Source organism: Notothenia coriiceps, unplaced genomic scaffold, assembly GCF_000735185.1.
Source record: "Notothenia coriiceps isolate Sejong01 unplaced genomic scaffold, NC01 NC01_scaffold00037244, whole genome shotgun sequence".
NCBI lineage: Eukaryota > Metazoa > Chordata > Actinopteri > Perciformes > Nototheniidae > Notothenia > Notothenia coriiceps.
In genome coordinates, this window is record NW_011369945.1 from 8485989 (window position 1) to 8513695 (window position 27707).

General features: G+C 40.0%; 4 protein-coding genes across 5 annotated transcripts in view; 1 reads left to right on the forward strand and 3 right to left on the reverse strand.

Moving 5' to 3' along the window:
* Window positions 1-3091, reverse strand: part of inpp5f (inositol polyphosphate-5-phosphatase F) — a 22724-nt gene extending 19633 nt beyond the window's left edge. For both annotated transcript variants that reach the window (XM_010793433.1, XM_010793432.1), the window contains exon 1: window positions 2640-3091. In XM_010793433.1, the coding sequence (XP_010791735.1) occupies window positions 2640-2736 (97 nt within the window). In that variant the 5' untranslated portion in view covers window positions 2737-3091. The remainder of the gene's footprint in view (window positions 1-2639) is intronic.
* A 2435-nt stretch (window positions 3092-5526) lies between these two features.
* bag3 (BCL2 associated athanogene 3) lies at window positions 5527-10141 on the reverse strand. Its single transcript, XM_010793434.1, has 4 exons — window positions 9861-10141; window positions 7463-7798; window positions 7024-7365; window positions 5527-6924 (listed from the first exon to the last, which is right to left on the reverse strand). Exons 1-4 carry the CDS (start codon window positions 10056-10058, stop codon window positions 5896-5898), a joined length of 1905 nt encoding a protein of 634 aa, XP_010791736.1. The 5' UTR covers window positions 10059-10141; the 3' UTR covers window positions 5527-5895.
* A 2267-nt stretch (window positions 10142-12408) lies between these two features.
* Window positions 12409-21521, forward strand: tial1 (TIA1 cytotoxic granule-associated RNA binding protein-like 1). Its single transcript, XM_010793436.1, has 12 exons — window positions 12409-12606; window positions 13062-13158; window positions 13392-13490; window positions 13608-13662; window positions 13763-13850; window positions 16080-16155; window positions 16431-16539; window positions 17404-17499; window positions 17616-17700; window positions 17877-18000; window positions 18619-18866; window positions 19310-21521. Exons 1-12 carry the CDS (start codon window positions 12578-12580, stop codon window positions 19431-19433), a joined length of 1230 nt encoding a protein of 409 aa, XP_010791738.1. The 5' UTR covers window positions 12409-12577; the 3' UTR covers window positions 19434-21521.
* Window positions 21522-22603: 1082 nt separating this feature from the next.
* On the reverse strand, window positions 22604-27489 carry pkd2l1 (polycystic kidney disease 2-like 1). The gene is made up of 15 exons (XM_010794224.1): window positions 27216-27489; window positions 26771-26884; window positions 25688-25815; window positions 25310-25563; window positions 24996-25220; window positions 24681-24909; window positions 24434-24604; window positions 24166-24347; window positions 23962-24082; window positions 23780-23878; window positions 23577-23698; window positions 23379-23496; window positions 23151-23284; window positions 22929-23049; window positions 22604-22723 (listed from the first exon to the last, which is right to left on the reverse strand). The coding sequence occupies exons 1-15, from the start codon at window positions 27487-27489 to the stop codon at window positions 22604-22606; spliced, it is 2412 nt and encodes an 803-aa protein (XP_010792526.1).
* Between the last annotated feature and the right edge of the window lie 218 nt (window positions 27490-27707).

Sequence of the window (27707 nt, forward strand, 5' to 3'; positions counted from 1 at the left end):
TACATCTGTTTCAACAGCAGAGAAGAAGACCTGTGTCAGCTGATCATCCCCCTCAGAGAGGTAAACAGGAAGTCAGCTGATCATCCCCCTCAGAGAGGTAAACAGGAAGTCAGCTGATCATCCCCCTCAGAGAGGTAAACAGGAAGTCAGCTGATCATCCCCCTCAGAGAGATAAACAGGAAGTCAGCTGATCATCCCCTCAGAGAGGTAAACAGGAAGTCAGGTATGAATATGCTAAGATATATAAAGTATGAAAACGGTAAGCAGTGCAAGTATAGTTTCAAATATGTAGATATTAATGTCATGATGATAAACATTGAGGAACAATGATGAAAAATGTTAATGGAAGGGGCGGCGTAAAACTGACACAAAACAACAACAAACTTTTGCCGAGCCAATTGGAGAGTTTCATCAGCAGCGCGGGGTAAAAACCACCAATGAGCGCTCAGCTCGAGATACCAATGAGTCGTTTCCCATCAAGCATTTCGCTTCCGCAGCCCGTGGAGAGGAACTGCGCCACCTCGCCGCGCCTCGCTCTCAAGTCTGCGGGCGTCTTTGTCCCGCGAAATTTCAACGTCTCATGTGGGCAAGTCGGACAAAATGACTAACCATCATGCAACGCACTAGCAAGACGTTGATCGCAATTGTGTAGGTCTGCACAGGTCTCGCTTGTCTCAAACAAGCCTAGTAGCAACGGGTCAGATGGGGACATCACGTTACCCTCCGTTGTGGACACTAGCTTACTCCCGAGTCCCGCCTGACTCGCCGGCCTCGCCCCCGGAGCAGCAGTCTTCGTCGCCCAAAACTACGCCGCCCCTCTGCGGCCCGCAGGTGCCCAGGTATATCTAAACAACTACCCGCCTGTACAGTGGGGTAAGGCGGTCATTTTGCAGCTTGTGGTATAAAAATAGACAATGGCTAGAATATTCATGTGAAAATAGTACCATATTCTGACATGCCTATAGAAATGTTGGGTCAAAAATAATGCATACAATAGCACAGATGCCTTCACCACGAATGGCTCCAAAAATATCTCATATCCCAAGCTTATCAACGAGCTGATGTTGCACCAGTTTTCAAGCAAAGTAAATATTCTCTTCCCAGAGTATATGATGGGACCAAGGTGATGATGTAGTACATGGTTTTAATAATACTTTTGCTTTTCAATGTTTGCCATTAAAAACCATGAGCTCCAAGATGGAGCTTCAAATAATATTTGCCTTGATTTACAATATGTTCTCGTCTGTTTTATCAGTACAGTTTTGAAGCTTTTGTGCTTTTCTTTGCCATAGCCCACTTTGGACTATATGAAATATTTCAGGATTGCACTTTTAACTCACTTGAAATGTTCTCACTTGCTTGGTTTCAAAACATAACAAATGCCATAATCTGTTCATTGGGGACCATCAATGCTATTTTTCATTGCTGTTGCCGGCCACTATTGCTCATGTAAACCTACTACTGCTGCGCCCCCTGTAATCTCAGATGCACCCTGAGTCATTTTGTTCTGGAACCGGGCCTGTACATGGCCATATACTAAACAAACTACAGAGCCCATTCCGTGTCCTGTTATGGTTTACTTCCTCTCTGCCTTCTTCTGGTGATTTATCTGACGTCCAGCGCTCCGTCTTTTAACCTCTTTTCCTTTCTCTTTCTTGATCCTCCTTAGAAATCTTCATTATAGTCCTTGACAGTGGCCTGCACTGCTGTATTAACAACGTGTCACATGTTAAGAATTTACAATCAGAATCGAGTATTCAATTAAGCCGTATTCAATTAAGCCGTGCAATAGAAGTTGTTAGTAGCCTTAAGGACCTACAGTTGTTATGCTATACCACATTACCCTTCACTGGATGAACAATAACTACATTTTAGCATTTAAAATACCTAGCCATTGTTTTGCGGTTATTTTGGTGAAAGTAACTAAAGTAGTGTAACTCATTACATTTCAGAGACAGTAATATTGTAATGTAACTTATTACTTTCAAAAGAGAGTAATAAGTAATATGTAATATATTACATTTTGGAAGTAACTTGCCCAACACTGCTATTGTGTAATGCCAGGAGCTGCTTCACACACTTAACATGCCTGTACCTGTATAGTTCGCACTACTTGAAACATTAGAATGACATAATAGTTTTCTGATAATACACCAGATTAGAATAGTACATTGGCTAAGCTATCATGAATCAAGTATATCATATGAAAGCTCAAATGAGGTTATCTTGCCCTCCTTACAGCCCTGTACTATGTCTGTTTGGTCAGGAGAAGAATTGAAGATAAGGAGCAGAGCAAGAACTTTGAAATTTGGGGTGTTGCCACTCCGGGAATGAAAGCTTAGACGATGGTTTCAAGACTTAGAAACGGCGCATATCTATCTTATCTCTGAAAAAAAATCGAATTGTTATGTTTGACGCAGCTGGATACATTTACCAATCTAATGATAACGTTTATATCACAGATTAGTGAGTGCCAATAACGATCAGGAGATGAGACTAACCCAATGAGGTGTTTTAGACTCACCTATCATACAGGATAAGAAGTATATGACATTACTTTACTCTAATATTCATAAAGTGGAGTTTTAGTGTCAGGTAAATGGCCGGCTGCAGTACAGAAAGATGTCATCAGTACATACCAGGTCTGACCGTCATGGTCCCGTCTTTTCGGCTGCACCACAGAGCACGGTCCCCGCTCTGGAGAATGTAGTCGTCTTTGGCTTGGAACAGCTCCATGTTGTCCCTTTATGTGCCACAAACACAGATAACTATCTGTCTTCGCAGCCAGGTACTGGTAATAAAGAACTTCCACGTCCTGGAGGTTGACTGTAGCTAGCCAGAGAGCGACTGGCTAGCCACGGTTAGCTCGTCCCCCTCAGGCTGGTGAGCTACGGGAGCTAGCCACCTAGCGAGCTAGCGGCAGCAGCTGGATGCTTATCGAATGTGTTTATTTCCCTTATAAGCATAATGCTAATAAAATTCCCTTTCCACTTTGGAAGCAGCCCTTCCCGCTGTCATGCTGGGAAGAGTAAAAGCAAAGACACATCAATGAGTGAGGAGTCCCAGCTGCTGTGTGCAGTTCAAGATGTAACCGACAGTTTCCTGCTCTAAACAATAACACGTGATCTGTCCCGTCATCAAAAGGGCACAGGTACCGTAGGCCTACATACAAAAATTAAAATATTTTAATATACTAAACTATTACATAATTTAAATGAATGCAGTAATTGTTAATTATATGTTTTACTCATTATATGATGTTATATCTTGAAAACACAATTATGTTGATAATTGGACTCCTCATTCTGAAGAAAGTGAAAATAAGAATGTAACTTTTGATTGGCTTTATTTGTCTTATAATTAAAAATAAATGTGATATAACTAGGAATGTAGCTTTTACCCGGCATTTGCCTTCAAGTAAAAAAATGTTGATACTCTTTTTCAGAGATGGCAAAACATCATAGCTTCAGCTACTTTTTTTTAGAGACAGCGGGCTTATCCCAGTTGAATGAGTGGGATTAAGTGCAAAACAAAAAAGGAATAATGTGCCTATTTTGATGTTACATAAAAGCACAAAACATACCAGACATTTTAGCTGTCCACACCCGATTAGGAAGAAGGCGGCAAAAATGTTCTGTTATGACTCAGCTGGGCTCTGAGGGAAAAGGAAAGGAGCAGCTGATCTCAGACAGAGACATTAATCTTACTATTGAAAACTAAGCCAGCTGAATGCTGTTTCAGGACACGTCTTTAAATCCAAAGGTAGCACAACAATACCATTTAAATAATGGATTATATAGCCAGTGAGTAATGTTGCAGAATCTGTGGGAACCCAAATATTAGTCAAAATCCTTGTCAAATAAATTTTATTTTCAAACATACCAACGTGATTTGCTTTCAACAATGCATCAGTCTGCTATTCATAAACAGTGAATAACAAACACTATACCACAATCTATCATTTTGTTAGGGTGGGTTCGGCAGAGACCCTACCTTACAGATGGCTTATGATTATCAAAGTGACAAATTAGGACACAACTGATTAGTGAGATCTTAAGAATATTTTTGAACCTTTTTAAATTACAGATTGGAATTTCCTTGCTTCATCTTTTTAAGAACCGGGCACTTTCTCACAGTTGACATGTTGAAGGGTTGTGTCAGCGTTATTACAGATTGTGGCTGTGGTGGTTATACATTCTGATAATCTTAAACTATGATTCCTCCAGGTGCTGATTGTCCGACATCTCAAGTAAGGTCCACATCTGACCTCAATTTGTCCTTACACATTCATAAATGTACCAAAATACTATATAAGGAAATAACAAGTAAACCAATGCACATACAAACACTCAAACACATCAATCAAAACCTGTGTAACTTGTATATTTCAAATGAAGTGCCCATGATCTTTCAGCATGATACATTTCAATGATGGCAAAGTGCAAAGACGGCAAAATCAGTAATGCGCCAAAAAGCAGCATCTAATAAACATATTCACTGTGCTCTGTGACAAAGCAGCTCCAACACGACCATGTGGCTATAAAGGGGGGAAATGCTTTTTTCTGTTGACTGAGCTCTGCTTTAAAGCCCAATGTTTGCACTTGTGTACTAACCGATTTTCTGACTGGATTAAGAAAAGCTGCATACAATATATGATCAAGACAAAAGGCAGCCACACATAACACTTCTTAAGAAAATACTTAAACTCTTCTTCCATTTATTGATAAAGGCCTCTTACACTGAAAAAAAATATAAACGCAACACTTTTGTTTTTGCTCCCATTTTTCATGAGATGAACTCAAAGATCTAAAACATTTTCTATAACACAAAATAACCATTCTCTCAAATATTGTTCACAAATCGGAAAAAATCTGTGATAGTGAGCACTTCTCCTTTGCCGAGATAATCCATCCCACCTCACAGGTGTGGCATATCAAGATGCTGATTAGACAGCATGATTATTGCACAGGTGTGCCTTAGGCTGGCCACAATAAAAGGCCACTCTGAAACGTGCAGTTTTGCTTTATTGGGGGGGTCTGGGGGGGTCCGAAAACCCTAGGGTTAAACCCAACCCTAACCCTAACATGTCACCCATCTCCTTCGCATAGAGTTGATCAGGTTGTTGATTGTGGCCTGTGGAATGTTGGTCCACTCCTCTTCAATGGCTGTGCGAAGTTGCTGGATATTGGCAGGAACTGGAACACGCTGTCGTATACGCCGATCCAGAGCATCCCAAACATGCTCAATGGGTGACATGTTATGGGTCAAACCTGACTGGTTTTCGGACCCCCCCAGACCCCCCCAATAAAGCAAAACTGCACGTTTCAGAGTGGCCTTTTCTTGTGGCCAGCCTAAGGCACACCTGTGCAATAATCATGCTGTCTAATCAGCATCTTGATATGCCACACCTGTGAGGTGGGATGGATTATCTCGGCAAAGGAGAAGTGCTCACTATCACAGATTTTTTCCGATTTGTGAACAATATTTGAGAGAAATGGTTATTTTGTGTTTATAGAAAATGTTTTAGATCTTTGAGTTCATCTCATGAAAAATGGGAGCAAAAACAAAAGTGTTGCGTTTATATTTTTGTTCAGTGTATTTCAACTTAAATTTGACTAGACATTCCTGACAACACCTTGACCATGACAGCTGTCTTATTATGAAGACATTGGCACAACATAGAAGGCAACAACATCGGCTTGAAAACATGATTGCACTGAGCTACCATCAATTATGTGCTGAATGGCAGGAAATACCAACACTGTTAATCAATGCATGCAACTTCAACAAATGCTGTAGAAAGAAGAGGAGTAGAGATAGCCGAAACAGACTTGTTCACTATCAAATATACAGCAGGTCATCCTGCTCTCCTCTTCAGTGTGAAGTGTGAAGTCATTATGAGATCTCCTTTGCCAGCTCTACATTCTCCTTGGAGATCATTCTGGGCTCTCCTTTCTGCATCTGGTTCTCTCCCTCCATCGCCATTTCCCTAGATGGCCGCTCTTCCAGCTGCTCCAGTGCTTCCAGTATGTTCTGAACACGCCGGACTCCATCCCGCCTCACCTGCCGTATGTCTACGCGACCTTCTGGGTCAACAGAGTCCAGTGCTAAGAGCTCTTTGGTCAGCAGCTCCTCCAGTAACAAGTATTTCTTACCATTCTTCTTTCCCTCAAAACATTTCACATCCTGCTCCAGTTTAGCAACCCTTGCAACAATCTGCTGTACTTTAGCCAAACCTGGATGCACTGGGCTCTGAGCAGCATGTTCAGCCTCAACCTTCACAGGTGGGACCTCTGGGGGAACAACTGTTGTGTCCTCGGCCTCGGGTTTGGGAGGTATTTGTACTGTGATATCTGCAGTATGTTGTTGTGGTTGCTCCACTTTCTGCGGCTGCGGGAACTGTTGCTGCGGCTGTTGGAACTGTTGCTGCGGCTGCGGGAACTGTTGCTGCGGCTGCTGGAACTGTTGCTGCGGCTGCGGGAACTGTTGCTGCGGCTGCGGGAACTGTTGCTGCGGCTGCGGGAACTGTTGCTGCGGCTGCGGGAACTGTTCAGGATACTGAGGCTGTGGGGATTGAGGTTGTGCCTGCTGATACTGCTGAGGTTGCTGATACTGCTGAGGTTGCTGAAACTGTTGAGGTTGCTGAAACTGTTGAGGTTGCAGAGATGGAGGCTGTTGGAACTGTTGAGGTTGCGGGGGTGGAGGCTGTTGGAACTGTTGAGGTTGCGGGGGTGGAGGCTGTTGGAACTTTTGAGGTTGCGGAGGTGGAGGCTGTTGGAACTGTTGAGGTTGTTGAGGCTTTTGGAAGTCAACTTCTGTGTGCGATGGGTGGGGGAGCTGCTTGTTCTCGGGTTTCTGCTGAGCGGTGTGTTGTTCCTGCTCCATTTTCTGGGGCGGGTCTCTAGTGAGGACATGCTGCTGAGCCTTAGAAGTTTAAAAAGATGACATCACAATTTAGGTCAACACATACTGACGTTAAAATCAAGATAAATCTCAGTGTAAACACACACAAATAATAATTACCTGCGGTCTCTCTCCCATCACCTGCGTTATAATAGGTGACTGGCATCTAATATGAGGTTGGAGGTGAATAGAAGTAGCATCTCGATGTTGGATCGGAGAAGCTCTCTCCCGGGGAGGCTGCATTGCCGCAGAGTAGCCGGGCCATTCGTCGGTCTGATGGCGATGGAGGGGCTGGTGGTGCTCTGGGTAGGGGATGCGCTGAGAGTAGACGGAGGGATTTAACTGAGCCTGTGTTGGTGTTTGACTTCCTCCACCCTCATGGATCACACGGATGGGGATGTAACCTGCTTGAAAACCAGTGCTGCTGGGGCGTGAGGGTTGGTGATGTGGGGCAGTGTAAACCTTAAGAATATTGGGAATTGAAACAAAAATTCAGTATTTGCTGATTTATTTTACACAAACAAAATATGGTTTTGCAGCATGTGTACTCAAATCCTACCTCTGCTGTTTGTGAAACAGGCGAGCTGGCCTTTCCAGGCTCAGGGGAGCAGCTATCTGTAGATCCATGTAGGGGTGATCTGGGCCTGCAGTGGAGCCCCGGCGTCGGGGAAGGTGTCCGCCCGTCCGACCGGATATTCTGTGCAATAGTTGGCTGGATGTAGGAATAACATGGATGCTGCTGCTGCTTCAGTTCTGCGCCGTCATGGAAGACAGGGATAGGGACGTAACCTGGGCGCAAAATGGGGTGCTTCATCTCCCTCACAAAGGTTTTCTGAGTCTCCTGAGGGCTGGGTTCTGGTGGTATGTTGGGACCATTTGATGACACTTCCCTGACCTGAAATTGAGCAAATAGAATATGGATTTAATTGCTAGTTATTATATATCTATAATATCAAGAATGAATTTATTTTAAATAACAATAACATGATAGAGCAATAAGGAAAGCCACTAAATAAGACATGCTTAGATTAAACAAAAGAAATAATTTAACCGCAAAAAAAGTTTAGAAATCACCCCTGTAAACAATACGTACTTGGTTGACATTATAATCCCTTAATCAAAGTCATCAAATATGTTAGAAGATGATTTTCTTATTTTAAGCAATAAAAAGTCATACAAACTAACAAAACGCAAGATTATTTTTTGTTTAACCAAGCAATCTTTGCTTAATGTTGAGGAAAATAAGTAACATACATTTCCTCTATGTATCCTTTACAAATGAACCTTCATAAATTCAACATTACTATCTAAATATGTCCAGCTAAACAAACATGTAAGTTAATACAAACAACGTAAGTATTTTTAATAGGAAAGTTCTCTCAGTCCTGAGATAACTGCAGAGGTTATAGGTTCAAATGTGAAACTTCCACAGGGGGATGCTAAATGTATCACTTCTTTGAGTATTTCATAAATGAAATAAACTTCTGATTAACATGGAATAAGGTTCATTCCCATTCAGAAAATCTGTGTTTCTGTGTGATATGTTGCTCCACAAGCACAGTGATATCTTTCACCTGGCACACAATATTTTTGGCAAAACCTTTAAACTAACATATTATTAGTTAATTATAATTATGCCATACACAGAGCGGGAACGGTTTTTCTACACTGTTTGACCACTTTCCCCTATAAAAGAGTCAAATAATTGAATTGTGTTTACATAATATTATGCTGAAAAACGGTTTTTTTCCCCATTTGGCAAACTTCTTCTACAAGCAGCTGTTCTAGTCTAATCATATAAAAAAGAACATACATCTGAGAATACATGTGTGCATGCACAACTAATAATCACACTGAAAGTGACTCCTTATTGGGGACCTACTAATGAAACAATTATAAAAACAGGAAATCAATCACAGCATTATATCTCAATAATTAGGAAATAATTATACTATCCATACTGGCCAGGATTTCAAACAATTCAAATGAACAGGGAAAATTTTAATTTTCATCCAAAAAAACTATTTTTGAATTGTTTTTTTTGTACCAAGTAACATGACACCTGCTAATGACAGCCATGGAGCAACAAGTCAGCTTCAGAGCTTCAGCAAGCTGTCAATGTTATATCCCAAAAAAATTGTAATGATCTACCCACTAACTCCAAGTAATGAAGCCTCCATAACAGAAAACTGCATTTATATGTAATCCAGTAGCATTTTCGCTCGAAAATAAAGTTATGAAGTAGCTGTTAACGACCCTTTGCCCTCTGCCATTTCTGTATGGGACACTTCACACTGCCAGCACCGTTGCACCAATTTTATCCCCTGACAGCTGTGTCTTTCCAGCAGATTCTTTGGGACACTAACTTTGGACAACGGTGTCTGTCTGTGAGACGAAAGATTAACAACTGGCAGCCTGCGAGGTTAACTTCAGCCAACTGGGGTTTCTCCGTAGACCTGTATGTTTTCATAACATGTAATAAATCCAGCAGAACATGATATGCGGGCAGCGTCTATCATACAGTTATACTCCAAACAGGCCAAAGTAAACGGGACCAGCCTCAATCCTTGTAAGGCAAAAAGTTTAATTTGAGCTGGACGTCGCTGTGTTTTTCACCATGAAAGAAGCGACATTGAAATACCGAAAGCTCATCATAGGTAGTCTACTACATACTGCATGGTGAGTCATCGAGTAATAATAGAGTTAGATCATGACACTGGAACATAACGGGGTTGATCACCCGTTATAATAGGCGTCTGAGCTGTCTGTGAGGGGGAGGTGACGGTTCCCAACAAGGCCTACCGTCAACAAGATTAATACAACAGTGATGTAGTACGTCTTTAACAGCATACCAATTCATAACACCTGCTAGAACCGACCAAGCTCGACGGAGAAATAAAGAGTTGTACCGCCGCTAGCCGCTAACACTGACAAACTTTATCACGCCGCTCCGTTACCTTCTTCGTGTCGTGTCGCGGGTCATTCCAGGTGGTCGTGCGGTTATGGTGATCCACAAAGAAGGGCCATCCAGTCTGAGGGTCAATTTTGACTTCCCAGCCGAGAGGGAGAGGGTCGCTGTCATTGTTGGCCATTGTCAGTGTCGGTGACTGTGTCTTCATGCCGTTCATATTGCTGGCTGTCGAGTACTGAAACATGTTATGCAGGCGACGGACGCTTTAAAGATTCCTTGAAGTGACGTGGGAAAGTGGGCTGGAAGTTTCTCGAAATAGCCGGGTTAATGTCGGGGGCGGCCAGCGCTGGATCACTGTGGCACGGGTTCCCAAAGCTGTTATGTCGCAAACCCCCTAACATAGGCTCGTATTAAACCTCTGTTGTGCATTTCATTTCCCAGAAAGCCGCAGGATTTTCACTGCAGCTGTGTAGAAAGTGCTCTCTTCATATAACGGTCATATTTTCTCCAGTTGGAGGGGAAACCATGAGTGGTGTAAAGTAACCTACATCTACTCAAGTACTGTACTTAAGTACAATTTGAGGGACTTGTACTTTACTTGAAGATTTACATTTTTTGCTACTTCTACCCCACTACAAATCAGAGGTTAATCATGTACTTTTACTTCACTTCAATTATTTAATACTTTTTTTCGTTTTGAATTAATTATTTGAAATATAATCAACACTTAAATAAGACTTTAGTTACACCTGCAAATTCACAAGATACCCTGCAGTATACAAAGTATTTAAAACTACACATTTGCTTTGATAACAATTCAAATTCAATTCAAAAGCTTTTATTGTCATTGTACAGAATACAACGAGATTTATAGTCACTGCTCCAGCGAATGCTTTGAAAACAGACATATTAAAAACACAGATTAACTCTTAAACAGATCAATAATTATATTAAATGATATTATAATATTATTCTGAAAAGGGCCAATCTGCATTCTGAATACTTTTACTTTTGGTAGGCCTACTTTCTAATATGTTGATGCTACACTGTTGTACTTTTACTTGAGTAACATTTTTGATTGCAGGACTTTTATAGTATTTTTTTAGTATTCCTACATTCTGGTACTTCTACTTTTACTTTAGTGCAAGTTCTGAGTACTCCTTCCCCCTCTGGAAACCATCACCATACACCTTTGAACACCCAAACATGGACCCCTGTGCGTCCCTAAACCCCCGCTTGAGAACAACTTTCTGTGTATTAGTCAAGGGAATCCCGAGATTCTTAATAACAACAGGCATACATGATACATCCTGTCCAAGGGAACTCTGAATTTGTTATGCAATAGTTAACTGTGTGGTGTGTGACAGTGTGGGCACTGTGACACCCCCATTGACAAATCTTTCTTAATTCACAACACTCCATTCAGCCTCAGACGAGAAATATTTGTAAATGTCAAAAAACTCATACTGCCTTGGCTGGAGACTGTCTGAAATCATTACATGGTTTTTCAAAGATGCAGAGATAGCAGTGGTATAATATTGATTTGGATACCTGACAAAGGTGTTCAAATTGTCCAAAACAAAACCTATATAACATAGCCATTGGAGCCAAGTACTATAAAAGGTGATTATATATTAACAACACTCAATAAGCATTTCTCAAAAGGAATATTATTTGTATACTTTATTATATAGTGAGAAGTAGCAGATTGTGACACAATAGTTAATGCATTTAGTCATTGCACTCAATTATACAGTGATGAATCAAATTAAAACAATATTATCAGATTCTTCATTCAGAGATGAGGTTCATGTTGCCAGAATACTTTGTGACATGTTTTTTTTAAATATGTTATGTTATAGCACCAAGGGGCATCACTGAAAAGCCTATATTCACCTGCTAACCACCACCTGTCCTTGGTGGTTAAGGGGATTAAGGAATTACGTATTGCTCAACAGAAATTGGAACATTTACGACTTGATGTGAATAGGGACTGCAGAAACACTCTCAGTATTCTTGATGGAGATTTGATAGAATAATGGCACAGGAGAAATCTTACTTGTTTCCCTTTTCATTAAAAAACAATTCGAGATAACAGCATCTGTCAGCAACTCAGTGTAAAAGTAGCTGTCTCTGGCGCCCCCTAGTGCTAATATAAAAATAAAACGTTTGGGAATACAGTAATTAATGTTTCCTTCTAACTTTCAGTTACTGCAATTATTGTTCAAGTAAAAAAACAATACAAAATACATATTTGGAATCATACTGCTATAAGACAGAATATCGGAATCAAACATGAATGTGTCCACAGATCCGTAAAGATCCCCAAGGTTCGAGAAACTGCCATGAACCGTCGAACACCGGTGGATAAAACAAGCACAACCTTTCCACTTCAAAATAAAAGTCTTAAAAATCACCTCAAGTCGTTGCTAAATGTGATAAATAAGGTAGTGAATGTGTAATCTGTTTGAGCGTTTGTATTGAATTATAAACCAATCACTTAAACAAATTATTTGTATTACGGGGTTTATGATTTACACTGTTAAAACTGTAAGAATGGTAGCTTCTCGTTAACTCACCCTGACCTCACCGGGGCTCTTCAGGCACACGCACCCGCCCACGCACGCTCGCTATCTGGACTCCCAGCGTGACGTATACCCTGGCGCCCGGTTAGCTAGCTGCTAAGCTAGTTAGCTAGTTGTTGTTACTAGATCGTTAACATCATACACATCACTCGGTTAACGTTTGTTGTCGGCTTTGGCAATGGACGACGACAGCTACCCCAAAACCCTGTAAGTATCTTTAGATGTCTCACGGTAGCGTTAGCTTCGCCACGGTCGGGAACCGGTGGCTAAATTAGCTAACGTTACCCGCTGACTTTACAACCCTGGCAAATACCACCATACAATACACACATGTAACGCTTTACTAACGCCAAGTACGCTTACATAAGATAACATGCAGACATTACGCATTTCGAATGTGTTTTTAATCTGTACGTCAACCGCGGTGAAGTTGACGCTAGCCTTAACTAACGTTGGGCCATCTTGAAAGTCAAGCTAACGTTAATGTTATAACGTCATATTAGTAACTCACCATACCAAGGTAACGTAAATACTCGAAATAAGCGACGTGCTCCTAGAATATCTACGCATTACAGTCTGTACCACCTCAGTGTTTCCTGGATAATCGTTCAACTGTAACCATGACCAGCGTTCATTACATGAAACCACTCTTTTCCCTCCAGGTATGTGGGAAACCTCTCCAAGGATGTAACAGAGATTTTGATTCTGCAGCTCTTCACCCAGATCGGGCCTTGCAAAAGCTGTAAAATGATCACAGAGGTAAGCAGCCATGGTTGTTTACCGTCATGCATGTCTTTTACTTTTGATGTCTCCTTCTCATGACATTTACATTTGGAGGGTAGCCACGTCAACAATTTATACTTTAACCAATAGTACAAATCCACCGCTGTTGAATACAATACAAATAGACATTGATTTAAGATGCAGCTGCTCTATCCTAGTTGTTCTACTACCCACATTTTGAACGTTTGTGTTTTATCTGTCTTTTGCAGCATACAAGCAATGATCCCTATTGCTTTGTGGAGTTCTATGAACACAGAGATGCTGCTGCAGCCCTTGCAGCCATGAATGGGAGGAAGATATTGGGAAAGGTAAGACAATTATTTTGGTCTACAATTGAAATCAACACACAACGGTTTCTGAATTCTGGTTATGATTTGAGTGTGTTGTTGAACATTTCTCAGACTCTATGAACTCTTTGCTTACAGGAGGTCAAAGTAAACTGGGCCACTACTCCAAGTAGCCAAAAGAAAGACACTTCCAGTAAGTGTTCATCAATTATGTTTCTAATCTGCTGAAAGTAAGTTGAACAGGGAGTATTAAATGGTTTCTTATCTTTGTTTGTATCATTTTCTTCATCTAGATCACTTCCATGTATTTGTGGGTGATTTGAGCCCAGAGATCACCACCGATGATGTCAAGGCTGCCTTTATACCTTTTGGGAAAATCTCGTAAGTTTTTATTATTTATTTATTTTACGCCCAATAAAATAATTTTAATGCAAACATTTTTCTAAAGTTTACCAATATTAAGATGCTTTATTATATCAATAATTCTCTACATTTGTGCTCTGAAACAACTGTCTGTCTATTATCCTGTTAACATGCATACAATATGTATTGTCTTAATTATAAATCTGATCATATTAAAAGTATCATGCATTGTGTTGTAGGGCTGCTCGACTATGGCAAAAATCATAATCTCGATTGTTTGAGTCAATTATTGTAATTGCGATTATTAAATGCGATTATTCATTGACTTTGAAAACATCCATTTATTGGAGAAAAATAATTTGAACAGTATGTTTTTAACAGTTGATTACCCTGAAATTTAAGTATAATTCAACTGATTTTAAAATTTTTTTATTTAAAAGTAATAATATGAAGGAAAAAAAGAATCATTTTATTTCGATTACGTTGTTTTCGTAATCGCGATTTAAAATACGATTTAATTGAGCAGCCCTATACTCTGCTCCACACAGCTGATATCACAAAGGTTTTGGTTCCTACTAGCTCTTTCTGATCTCATATCATTTCATTATATTGGAATAAAAACAATGGTTTGATATTGTATGAAACTTGATGCACCCTGGTAAAGGGACCACATGGTCGGCCACATCCATGCATGTCATCGCCCCCTCTTTCTCCCCTCTTCTCCTATTATCTCTCCACTGCTAGATATCCAACATACATAAAGGGCCCTACCCAAAATAATAAGATTAAGTAAATTCAAATTAAATGTACCAAAGGAGACATGAGCGATCATATTGAGAAAGGGACTCAAACTGTAAATGGGGAAACAAAAGCTTGCACAACACAGGCCTTGACTACGGATGGAGCATTGATGCTACTCATATTTGCCTAGCCCTGCAAATACCTAATTATAATAACACTTTTTGTTGTTGTAATTGTCAGGTAGACAAATCGATGAGCTGGTTTTGGGATTGTTATGCTTTACTCTGGATGTAATCTGGGATTAGCAAATGAACACAAAGAGGAAGTGCCCAATGTATCTCTTGTGACCAGTAATGAGAAGTAACGTCTAACACTTTAGAAGGTTCGGGAGGACCAATTCATTTTTGTTTAATCTTGATTTTTAAATTCTGTCAAATTCACGGCATCCATGCATTTAAACAAAGTTAATGATGGACCATTATCCCATAAACCAACTCTTGCTATCATATGTTTTGCTAAGTTTATCGTTATTGAATGTATTTCCTGTCAATTATGAACTGCTTTATTTCAGTGACTCACTTGTAGACTTAAGTGCCAAAATGTAGCCTACTCTTGCTTAACTCTGCGTATTTAGGGTATGGTAAGTAAATCATTTGTCAGCATAAAGTAAGCTGTGTGTATGAACCTGATCAGCTTCTAGTTGTGGGTCTCATTGAAGTAATAGCCCTTTGGTTATTTTACAGAAATGCTCATAGGATTGGACAGGAGCTTGAAGGCTAACAGCAAGGAACTGTGCACTCTGGAGACTCAGATGTAGTTTTTTTTCTCTATTTATTCCATTCCTTCCATTTGTCTTTATTTGTAGATGCTATGTATTAACATAATCTATCCTAGATTAACACAACCCAATACTCTATGTTTTCTTCCTAATCTATGTTTAAATTGTCTCATTTTCATAGTGTTGTTTTTGTAGTGCAATGAACCTCTTCCAACATTTCTGAAAATGTCAATTTTTCGAAATTTGCAGCTCCCCAAACTCCATATTGGTGATAAAGAAATGACCAGGGAAAAAAAGAAATCTGTTAACAGGCCATGTATGCCGTTTAATTCCTTTTACTCTCTTTTGCTATTTTCTATATATTTCTATTTGTAGGAAGAGCACCAAGGTCCAATTTTAAGAATGCATGGTAATCTATATAATCTGGTTCCTTTTTGTGAATTGAGATGAGAAACATTGAACAAGAAGTGGTGCTCCAGTACTTCCATTTTACATCTGAAAATATTTAAAAACTACTCTAGACTGCATGTTTTTGTGCTTGTTTTATTGTTGCTTTGAGTTTATATTGCGAGTCAGTGCTCAGCACAGGGTCAGGATAGCTAATTAAATGAATGTAGGACAGAGCAGAGGATTCAGTTCAGTGTGTTATGCGTGGTTCCTTTTTAGTTTTAAGTGTTTAAAGCGGAGAGTGTACTGAAGTGTTTTTGTTTTTTTACGTTTCCCTCCAGGGATGCCCGTGTTGTAAAGGACATGACGACAGGCAAATCAAAGGGGTATGGATTTGTGTCCTTCTACAACAAACTGGTAAGGCTCCAGTGCAAGAACACAGACTGAAGGTTATTTCTATTTTCTGTTTATTATCCTACTTTACTGCATTTACAGTCATTCGAACATCAGTTATCAAAGCCACAACTCCTTGTATCATCTAACATTACATAGTTCCTTCTTAACCATCACCAGTTTCAATATTACTTAAATACAAACTGTTATGTATATTTTAAGAACTGATTTACGGTTCAGATACACTTAGAGATTCATGATTATCCAGAGAGGTAACTCATTTTGATTTCCATTCATAGGATGCAGAGAATGCCATCCATAACATGGGGGGGCAGTGGCTCGGAGGCCGCCAAATCAGGACCAACTGGGCAACGCGCAAACCACCGGCTCCGAAGAGTGTCCAGGACAGTGAGTCCCTGCATAGCACTGCACACCCACACAGGGTTTCACTTAGTGGGCCAGTACATGTTGCCGTGCAGATTCTAGTCCAACTGAACCATCACGATTGTAGGGAAATCTTTTTGTGTTTTGTTTTTTTACACGTTTACATTTTATTGCATTTTTCCCAAAAAGCCAATTATGCAAACCATAATTAAAGAGGACTGTTTCATGTATTCATTTATTTTTTAATAAATGCAATAAAGAAATTAGGCTAAATTGAACTTGAAATTGCAATAACCTTTACAATGCGTTACATGGATCATATTCTTGCCCAGTGTCCCAACTCCACTTTTTTCCTTAGTCATTATCCACATCCAACCAGATGCTGTTATACTCCAAGAGATTCTCACAGTGTCTTTCATTCCTGCAGAGTCATCCTCTCGATATAGTTCCCTATTCTGTTTTTATTCCCCGAGTCACATCTCTAGAGGTTTCCACATGGAGGCCCACTAACATAATGGCTTTCAAGCATAGTGAGCAATTGAACTACTTCCTTAATATTGTTAAAGACAATCACGGACATATCCAAGCAGACATAAAAGTGGATTTGCTGTTCAGACTGTGAGGCTGACCCCTCCTCGCTCCTTTTCCCTTTTAATCATTCACATTAGTTTATCTGGCGCAAGTCTGGCAGTATGCCCAGTGCACTTCTGCCCAGAGCACACCGGATAAGAGAAACACATGTTACCATACCAGGCTCTATTTTGAGCTATAATACATCCCATTTGATTATAAGCAACAATTGTAGCTAACAGATGTGGGTTTTAACGGTAAACTTTGTGTATAAAGTTAGGATCCTCCCTTCATGAGTGTTGTTTGTTTTTATTTCAGATGGCTCAAAGCAGCTGAGGTTCGATGACGTCGTGTCTCAATCCAGTCCACAGAACTGCACCGTGTACTGTGGAGGGATCCAGTTGGGACTATCAGGCAAGTGTCATTTTCTATAAAGATGCATCACCACAGCCCTTAGTCACGCTCCAGTTATTACTTATCATACACTCAAATAGCCTGAGGACTAACATAACACTGTTTGATTCGTTCAGAACACCTGATGCGTCAGACCTTCTCCCTGTTTGGTCAAATAATGGAGATCAGAGTGTTCCCAGAGAAAGGGTACTCCTTCATCAGGTCAGTCTGTTGCACCATTTGGCCTCTAGATGTCAACACTGACTCAATGACAGGCCGTTCAGGCGATGACTCAGTGTTAATAGCCCTTTTCCTTTTATGTTTGTCTTTACTTTACGTTTTAATAATCTTAAAGAGATCCTGTTTGACAAATTTGCTCTGCTGTTCTTTTTTTCAAGGTTTTCCACCCATGACAGTGCTGCCCATGCCATTGTTTCAGTGAACGGCACAGCCATTGAAGGACACATAGTGAAGTGCTTCTGGGGGAAAGAATCTCCTGATATGGCAAAAACTCCACCTCAGGTAGTGAAAATGTCATTGATATAAAACTGATACGATTTGTATTTAATGGGCATTTGATGACAGGAAAACAGTTGATGGGTAGGAAGAAGGAAGTGCAGCAAATATCTCTTAGAGGTTGGTGGAGGGCGTTTTTACCCCTAAACCATGGGGGACATAGCCTCAACCCAGAAATGGAAACAGAAATGTGATTTGCAAAATGAAAAAAAAAATGAACAGACTAAAAATGTTATATTACATTTTTGGCCTTGCAGTATTTGTTGTATTATTTCCTTCTTGAGCATAGTAGTTATATCTAATGGGAGATTTGAAGGATCACCAGGGTATTCTTTTGAGATGGAGCCTTTTGTGTCTGAATGACTTAAGAAACAAACAGGATGGAAGAAAAAAGTAAAGAAAAAGGTTTTATTTCTCTGTAGGATCCTTTTTGATCATAGTGTCAGACACTTATGATAAAAACCAAGGCCTGTCTGTGGCAAAAACATTGTTAATGGAGGTAGAACTACGTTGACAGTGCGCTATTGCCCTATAGGATTACACTGGAGCCACTTTTGTCGGCTGCAGTCCTCTAATTTGCGATCAAGGCATGTTTTCACTCTTTAGCTCTCCGTCTCCACTCAGGTTGAGTACGGTCAGTGGGGGCAGTGGAATCAAGTCTATGCGAATCCACAGCAGCAACCACAGCAACAGCCACAACAACAACAACAGCAACAACAACAACAACAACAACAGCAGCAGCAGCAGCAGCAGCAGCAGCAGCAGCAGCAGCAGCAGCAGCAGCAGTACGGGCAGTATGTGACCAATGGCTGGCAAGTTCCCTCCTACAGTGTGTACGGCCAGACGTGGAACCAGCAAGGATTTGGAGTAGAGTAAGTTTTAGTGTGTATTCAATTCATTCATAAACAGTATGTGACGACATGGTCACAGCCAGAAGACTTACCTATGTAGTGGACTCTAAAGACATAATTCACAAGCTTTTATATTCTTTTTCCTGTGTTTGCACTAACAAACAAACACCTGGACGGTGTCAGTGTGTTTCTATAGCAACGCAGAATGATAGGAGTAACATGGCAACATTAGTCTGGCTGGTTTTAAATTGTGTTCATAAAGATCAAAGATAGAAGTTGTTTGTCTTCACCTCTGTCATTAAGTGCCTCAATTAGCGATGGGGGGGTGACTTGACCAGCATTTCTTAGTAGAGTCAAAAGTAGATATTTGATTTATTTCTGATTCATTTCACCACACAGAGTTGATCTGATCAGTATTCAGTCACCACAGTCATACTAACTGGATTTTTGTGGGCTCTTTGCAGGCAGTCTCAGTCCCCAGCCTGGGTGGAGGGCTTTGGGTCTCAGTCGGCCCAGGCCGCAGCCCCCCCCGGACAGGTCATGTCCAACCTGGCCAACTTCAGCATGGCTGGCTACCAAACGCAGTGAGCTGGCCCCAACATAAGTGTAGTACCAAGAGGATGTTGTCAACCCTTTTTAAAACCACACGGCACTCTTTCTATCTGAACACCTGCTGTAGGAGAAGAAGGGCAGGGGCCATATTCACAAAGCCTTTGTAGACACGAGTTGCTCCCTAACAACCAGTTTAAGAATTGTGTGTAAATTGTCGGTTTCCATTTCAAATTTTTAAATGTTTATTTGTTGATTATTACAAATTCAAAGTCCACTGGGGTTCCTGAATTAGAGCTAAATACAACAACTGCATTTGTGAAAATAAACATTAAAGGACACAAGTGTTTGGCCCCTTAAAAAACAATTGTAACCCTTCCATAACTCAAAATGTATAACATACACATGTTATTTTAGGGTTAAAAGTACACTTACTAAAAGCCATCATATTACTCCAGCTGCTCACTGGAACATGACGAGGATAACAAGCCTTAGAAACCTCAAACTTTGTAATATTAATATTGAGTTATCAAACTATGGCAATATCAGATTTCTGTTTGCCAATATGCTTTTTAATATTTTAGTGTTTGTTACAAACACGTCAATATGTTTACTCTATCGTCAAACTTGGGGCATTGGTCTGTCATTCTATACAACGGTGTACAAAATTCCACTCAAGCTTTGCAGTTTATTTTTGTGATTTATGTCAGTTTGTCAAAAATGTTTTTGGTACAGATTAGGCGGGTCAACATGACGACAAACTGACCGTACCCACAAAAATGAACCAACCTGCTTTGGATAGAAATGTGGTGCTTGTTTTAGATAAATATGAAAAAAGCTTTGTGAATAGAGGCCCTGGAACGGAAGTCTACCTTTCCATTATACGTAAAGAAACTTGAGATTTAAGCGGGACATGGTATCTATTGGGTGCATTTTGTGTACAAAAACAAATGTTACATACACATCTCTAAAAGCAAAAAAAATTATGTTTTTTCATGTTTTATATCGGAGTGATCAGCATGTTCTTTACAGACTTTTGATGGGTTTTAGCCTCATTTGTAATCCCGTGTCTCGAAGTAAAGGCTACAGCACGTGCTCACTATATAGAGAAAATATTGTAAAATCAGCTTAACCCCCAATCTTTGTAAAGCTAACTAACTGTGTGCTGAATCTGGGGGCTGGTTTCCTGGAGAGATATTAAATCTTGAATATGTTCTTCCTTCCTGTTGAGGACCTCAGTTAATTTATAGTCATTTCTTTCTATCAGCTGGGAGTTTTTGCAAACAACCTTAGACCAGCCCCTAATGACGAAAACTGCATCATGTTTTACATCAAAATATTGTTCTTTAGTCAATGTCAAGACGAATTGTCCAATGTTTTAGACTAACTATGAAATGGGATGTTTTATTTCATGAATTTGAAGGTTTCCTAAACGACTTGTCAGAGCAACGGATATCTTTCTGAGTCCTCTAAATTTCCTCAGTGTTTGCTGAACATTAGCAGTATTTAAAAAAAATCTATTGCGACAAGGATTACACAAAGACGTCCTGCCATTTGGCTTTTGTTTGCGTATGTGCCATTCTGTACAGTATATCACACTCCTTGTGAGCTCACTCTCCCTTTTTGTTTATTAGACCTTGGGGATTTTTTGTGTAACTAAACAGGGGTCATGTTGGCTGAGGGTGTAAATATAAACATTGATAACGAACCTTCATGAAACTTACGAAACAATGTACATACTGTAGGTAGAAATGTCATCATACAATTGCAGCAATATGATTTGTGAATAAGCCTTAATTGGTGTGTCAGTAAATTCAAATTACATCATTGGCAGAGGCTCCATTGCAAACCAAAATCATTTTCCATTGTAGATTCCCCCATTTTTAAGTTTGTGTGCCATTTTGTAGCAGGAAGCCGGTGATGTTTCAGCTTAGACTGCACGCTTACGACTTGTAATTCATTTGTTGCTTCAAATATTGAATGTAATAGCAATTTGGTTTTATGACAATAATACATATACGTTGAACAATAGAGGTGATGTTTAATAATAAAGGATGAAATCAATTTTCCATTTTAAAAAGGAAAACTCAATAAGTGACTTTAAATAAAGGAAACATTTGAACCTGGGTTTTTTTTTCTACATTTATTGGACACTAATAAATTGTATGTTACACCAGCATTCTGAAAGCAAAGCATACGTTTGTACTTTCTCAATGTTACATAAACGAGGCGGCATCAAAACATTTGCCCTTTCTTTTTTTTACCTTTTTATTGGCAGATATTTTGGGTGTATTGAACATGAATGATTCATTTTTTTAAATATGTTTTCCATTGGGTTCATTCTATGTATTTAATGGAAATATGTTTTGTATTTTTGGGCCAAAGAGGGCCTTTATCAGAGATGTTTAGAGTTTAAAGGGGGATGGGGGGGACACACACATTGCCTGAATTGGCAATGGTTTACTCATATGGGCCCATGAACTTGTGTTTTGCTAAATTACAGCATAATTTGTCGTCAGCCTAGGAGTTGGACAAAAATAGGGTTATTATTGGAGAATGAATTCCATATAAACATGAAACATTATTTATTATAGCTATACATCTCACTTAACTGAACGAAGTCGAAAGCTTTTGAGCAACTGTCATAGAACTTGAACATTGATAAACATGAAATGACTAAAGCAAAGCAAGCGTCACTTAGTCTAATGTTAGGCGGTACAACCCCTGCATAATATCAGATTATATTACACAACTTTTCTAACCTACTGTTAAAATAATGTATATTACACAATGTTACGTAGAAGTACATCCATGTCTCATCTAAAACATACATTGTAGTTTTCTACATATCTGAGCTTCAACCTGAACCAGTTTATTATATTCACTCTAGGGGAGTAACCTCGTAAGCAAGGAATTTCAAAATTGTTTTTATACAGTATTTACATATTTCCATGAAATGAGTAACTGGAGCAGAGTGTCAAATATATTGTCAACGTTTACCCTATAGAGATCTGTAATAAAGATCCAAAAAACACCTGCTACTTCCACTTATCGCCAAAAAACAGGAAAACAGATCTTTGAGATTGTGACTTTAACTGACTTTGAACATTGGAAAGTTGTGATGCAAAATACGTTGGCGTGTGATTCTTTCATCCTCACATCTCAGCTGACTTCCATGCAAACCCATTATTCTGTATCAAGCTATTTGCTCATATTTTAGAGTTGAATGTGGATTTAGGGGGAACCCCCAGTCTCCTCGATGACGTCTTAGCCTTCGTCTCTCTGTCCACACAAACCAGGACGCTCCCATCCGAGGCCGTGTCATCACTCTGGATGGGGGTAAACAAAAGTTGAAAATGTTAAATTCATAACAACAAAACAGAGAAAGTCTAATCCAATTTTCTGAAGAACAAAATATCTATGAAGTAAGAAAAGTATAGACATCCATGAACTGATGCACCCTAATATCTTTTAAATAAAGCATTAGATGCATACAACAAGGTTTAAGAACAACTTAATGACGTATTTCCTTACAGTCAGTTTCATTTCGTTCCCTTTAGCTTTCTCTTGTAATCCCAGTTTCTCCATAATTAGCTCCATCCTGGATGTGATACCCGCCACAGAGCTTTCAAGCTGGAGAACCTGTCTTCCCAGTCTTTCATGGTAAGAGAAATGTTATTTAGTTATTGGTTAAAATCCATTGTAGAGACATTTCGAAAATTGAAGACATTTCATAAATGTAAAAACTGTTTAAACCTTAGAAACTCTTCCTGATCCACAGAGGTAGGACTGGAGTGGTTCTTCTGGTCGTTGGATGTTACAGGAGGCTTCTCCAGTACATCTTTCTGGTAATTTATCCCAAGATTGTTGAGTTCAGCGCTAAGAGCATCCTGACAAATAAATGGGTAGCACTATCATGAACTCATTCTTATAATTGTGTCTTTTATTGAAATAAGTTAAAACTCTGTAGACTTTCACACAAACCCTCTTTTCCTCCAGCTCGATTGTCATCCTCTTTTGTTCGTCCTTGTCTAGAATTTGGTTCCCATCGTGGTCAAACCGTGAGAAGGCCGCAGAAATTTCATGATCAGCATGTCCCAACCTGCGAGATCATCAGAGCGGTGAGGGTTACGTTTAACACTGAAGTTAACTCACTGTTCTTTTTGATATTTGATCACTTACTCTTTCAGAGTTTCTCTGAAGTCTTTGAATTCAATTTCTCCAGATCCAGAGCGTATCGCCTTCTGAACATCTGATATCTTCTCTTTTTTAAGTTTCAACTTTGTAAATGTCTTCATATAGCTCTGAAACACAAATAAAAAGCATATTGTTTGTTACCTGTGGAAAACCTCTCCCATTTTGAACATGAGTCTCATTGTGTTTACCTGTTTGATGATGTCTGTAATCTGGAGCTCATCTTTTTGCGATGACAGCTCCCCCTTCACTTCAGAATATGTGTCGTTTATGATGGCCAGAAACATGTTCTGAAAAACGAAAATATAAGAGATTAGGAGAAGATCATCTTTATCTTTTTAAATCAATCATCTCATGTAACAAAACGACTTACCAGTAGAACAAAGAAAACAAAGAACACATAGGTGACAAAGTAGATCGGCCCTAGAACTCTGTTTGCACGGTCGATGGCATTGTAATCAAAGTCTCCAAGAATGATCCTGAACTGTGTGAATCTACAAAAAATGTAAGAAATAATTGTATGATCAGTCATTCTATTTTAAATATTTCCTGCTGATCCACTTCAAACATCTCTTACATGCACTTGACGAAGGTGCTGAAAGATTCAACCTCTGTCCCAAAGAGCAAATATCCAAGTTGAGCGTAGGCGAAGAACACGATGAAGAACATGATGGCGAAGCCCAAGATGTCCTTAGCACAGCGACCCAGTGTGGAGGACAGCTGAGTCATGGTCTTGTTAAAACTGATGTACTTGAAAACCTAAAGATGACATCACACAGTATTTGGAATGGTGCCAGATAATTTTCCTTAACTATGTGTTAGAGTGAAATATTTCAATACTTTACCTTGATCCATGCAAAGAACAAGTTCACTGCATTCATGTTGTTGTACTGCATTTGCCAGAAGGCCAGAAATTCAAAATCAGCGTAGATACCGGGTTCTTCTAGCAGTTTGCCGAGCAGGTTGTCCACTTTTATGGTACGGAAAATATTGAATATAACGGCAACGATGGCGAGCTAAGAAGGAAAATAACTGTTATTCTTTGAGACCAAAAGGACTTGTTCGAACGAAATAAAAATGGCATTTTCTTACCATTATGACAACAATATCCAAAATGTTCCAGATGCTATTAAAATAGGAGAACTTGTGTATTCGCAACTCAATAATCTCCTCTACAATGTAGTAGAGGATGAATAAACAGAAGACCATCTCGCAGCCGAGGATGAAGAAGTCCCAGTTGGTGATGTAGCGAATTAGCTTCACGGTCCTTATCTGGTAGGAAGGGATTGCACCACCAGTCGCAGGAAATTCAACAACCAACCTAAAAGAAGTGGATAAAACTTTAGTCAATCAATGCATGGGTATAAACTAATGGGTCAAATTGAGAGGGTCAACGTTGCTCTTTACCTGATGACACAGAACATGTTGATGTTTGCGTTGTAAGTGGAGAAGTCAACAAAGGCTGCTCTGGTTCCTCGGTCGAGCCACAGGTTGTCCACCAGTTCCTGCAGTACGATGGTGCTCTCCTCTTTGGTGCGACCCAAGTCATGGTAGTATCCCGCTCCACTGTATGTGGTCAGCAAGCCCCAGTGGGAAGAACCTTTGATTTCTTTCTCTGTGTGGTAGGTCCACCTGTAGAGGGAGAAGAAAAGATTGCTGTAGTTCTCAAATCTCACTGGAGACCCAAAGTAATCCTGTAAAGAAAACGGTTAGCATCTCACGCGGTGCCGTTGATGAGTCCGAAGTTAAGGTCATCCTCCTTCTTGTCGATGTAAACATCGAAACAGCCAAATATCTCATCACTGAAGTCTTTGTGGACCTTGCAGGAGTTGTTCATGATCTTGATCTGCCTCATTCTGGGGACTCCTAGCAGCATGTTCTCATAGTAGATGAACGACTGGTCTCCACTGTCCAAGGACTGGTTGTTGTACCATTTGGTCCAGTAGAGGCCATCCAACAACGGGCCCTGGGAATACTGTTCATACAAAGAGTGATTGGATTGCGTTTGAAAGGCACACAGAAGACATTTCATATTGTCATTTCTCTTTGAATTTTCACTTTGGTAATAATTATGGAAATGGATTTAAAGGAAAACTCACAGTCCAGAAGTCAGCCATGGTGCTAATGGACTGAAACCTAACTCCACTCTCACTGGCTGTATTCACAAACAGGTCCGTCATGGCTTTAGTGTAGTAATAGGTGCTCGAGCTGGTCATACCGTATGTCACTGAAAGACAACGTAAGCACATTGTTAAGGGCCGGCCCTTGATTCCTATCTGGCTTTGCTCAGGCTCGGCTATAAATGTGGCTCTATTCAACAGTCCAAGATAAGACAACTCAAAAGCAGACACGAAAGGCCTTATTGAAGACTTGTTCTTGTTGCTGTGTTTACGGCCCTGCGGTCAAACAGATCCAGATTAGAGGCCGTCATTTGTTTACAGAGAGAACATGCCGGCCTGATGGAAATAGCCTCTTCAAACAGTGTACATCTAGCCCAGACAAAGCAACAATAGATGAGGCAAAATGCTCTTATCGCTAAACGGCAATGGAGCAGTACCCATGTCCTTTTCACTCCTAATGCTCAGCTGGACAATGCTTTCAGGCAGAGGGGTGGGGTGGGCATTTGTGGAAGGCATTAATGCAGGGGAGAAGCTTTTGATGGCAAATCAAATAAACAGTCCAAAGTGCCCTAAGCAGTAACATCGTGACAAGCATTTAACAATTGATCAACAAGCATTTCTGATGCACAATTCACTTAATGGAAATACACTGTGATGCATTAAGGGTTTGAGGCACATTATGGACCATTCATGCAGGAAAAGCAAACCGTTTGTATTTGGAACTAATTTTGATGTAATTTCAACTATTTTCATGATATATATATTTTCTTTGTCTTGTTTCTGTTCTGATTTTATGTAAAGCGTTGAGCATTAGGAAAAGAGCTATACAAATCCCATGTATTATTATTATTATTATTATTATTATTATTATTATGTATTCAATCCAGGTAAACACAAACTAAGTTTAAATGCATTTTCTCAACTTTCCTTCGAATATCAAATTTCTGGTATTTTTAATATTAATGCAAAGACTTTAATGAAAATGCTTGTTGGACTACCACAACTGCAAAAGGATTGACATCCACATTGAAAGTGCAAAATGTAGGACAGTAGAATACTTACAGAGACATATATCCACCAGAAACACCAGATAGACCATTAACTCCCGTAGCGTGGTTCGGACAAACAGTTCTCTGTTGTTTGAGGTGTTTTCAGTCAAGGTTGTGCCCCACAAGCCTACGGACAAGTTACAGTGATTTATTTTCTTATGATACTGCATGATTTAACAAGTTATTTTAAAGACCTTTCATGCAAAATAACTTTGATCCGGTGTTGACATAAAGTTGCTTTGCAGTTAAAAATCAAGCCTAAATTGACTAGCCAACGAGATCGTCCACAAAAATGTAAGGTAACTAAAATCACATCAGTTGAATTTACAGAACCAGAACCAGAGAAAGTTTCCTGTAAGATAAAGGGTTTTGTCAAGATCTTTGGTGCTATCCATCTATCCATGCTGAGCTGTACATATTACAGAATAAATACTGAAGTAAACTGAATGAGTTCCTACCTTTGATAAAAGAGCAGCAGCCTCTTGGTTTCTTCACCAGACTTTGGTCGGTGGATGTTGGGTCCTCTGGGAATGGGCCTGGGGTGTCCAGTTTGTACATGCTGTCCATGGAGCCCTGGAAGAGGGGTTGGGGGTTGTAGATGGTGCTGACAGCTCGAGGCAGGGCCGGAGGAGAGCCACAGTAGCCGTGGTTGACCCAGGCTTCGTTTCCCATGCTGTCCAGCTCCACCTGCCCGGTCAGGTGGCTGTCGGCCCGGTTGTTCAGGCACTTCATGCTGTTACACACCTGTGTGTCCCTCAGTGGACTGCTGGTGTTCAGATCAAAGAGGGAAGGGAGGCAGAGTGGTTTCTGTACACCTGCTGGAGAGATGTTTATAAAGAGTGGAGGACAAAAGCTTTGTTGAGGGAGGAGCTGCTTCTGGAGCTTTTGTAGCCTTGAGATTGAGACCCAACACAGCAATGACGTGCATGTGTTCTGTTGTGCATGGACAC

What these genes read in the sequence shown, in the direction of transcription:
- bag3 (XM_010793434.1), bottom strand. Translation starts at nt 10,058, where the DNA reads ATGTTTCAGTACTCGACAGCCAGCAATATGAACGGCATGAAGACACAG. An exon ending in CGCGACACGACACGAAGAAG is followed by an intron (nt 7,799 to 9,860) that starts GTAACGGAGCGG and finishes GCTCAATTTCAG; the next exon opens with GTCAGGGAAGTGTCATCAAA. An exon ending in TGATGGGAGAGAGACCGCAG is followed by an intron (nt 6,925 to 7,023) that starts GTAATTATTATT and finishes TAAACTTCTAAG; the next exon opens with GCTCAGCAGCATGTCCTCAC.
- tial1 (XM_010793436.1), top strand. Translation starts at nt 12,578, where the DNA reads ATGGACGACGACAGCTACCCCAAAACCCT. An exon ending in GCTGTAAAATGATCACAGAG is followed by an intron (nt 13,159 to 13,391) that starts GTAAGCAGCCAT and finishes TGTCTTTTGCAG; the next exon opens with CATACAAGCAATGATCCCTA. An exon ending in GGAGGAAGATATTGGGAAAG is followed by an intron (nt 13,491 to 13,607) that starts GTAAGACAATTA and finishes CTTTGCTTACAG; the next exon opens with GAGGTCAAAGTAAACTGGGC.
- pkd2l1 (XM_010794224.1), bottom strand. Translation starts at nt 27,489, where the DNA reads ATGAAGTGCCTGAACAACCGGGCCGACAGCCACCTGACCGGGCAGGTG. An exon ending in TCTGGTGGATATATGTCTCT is followed by an intron (nt 25,816 to 26,770) that starts GTAAGTATTCTA and finishes GTTGTCTTTCAG; the next exon opens with TGACATACGGTATGACCAGC. An exon ending in TTGTTTTCTTTGTTCTACTG is followed by an intron (nt 23,879 to 23,961) that starts GTAAGTCGTTTT and finishes TTCGTTTTTCAG; the next exon opens with AACATGTTTCTGGCCATCAT.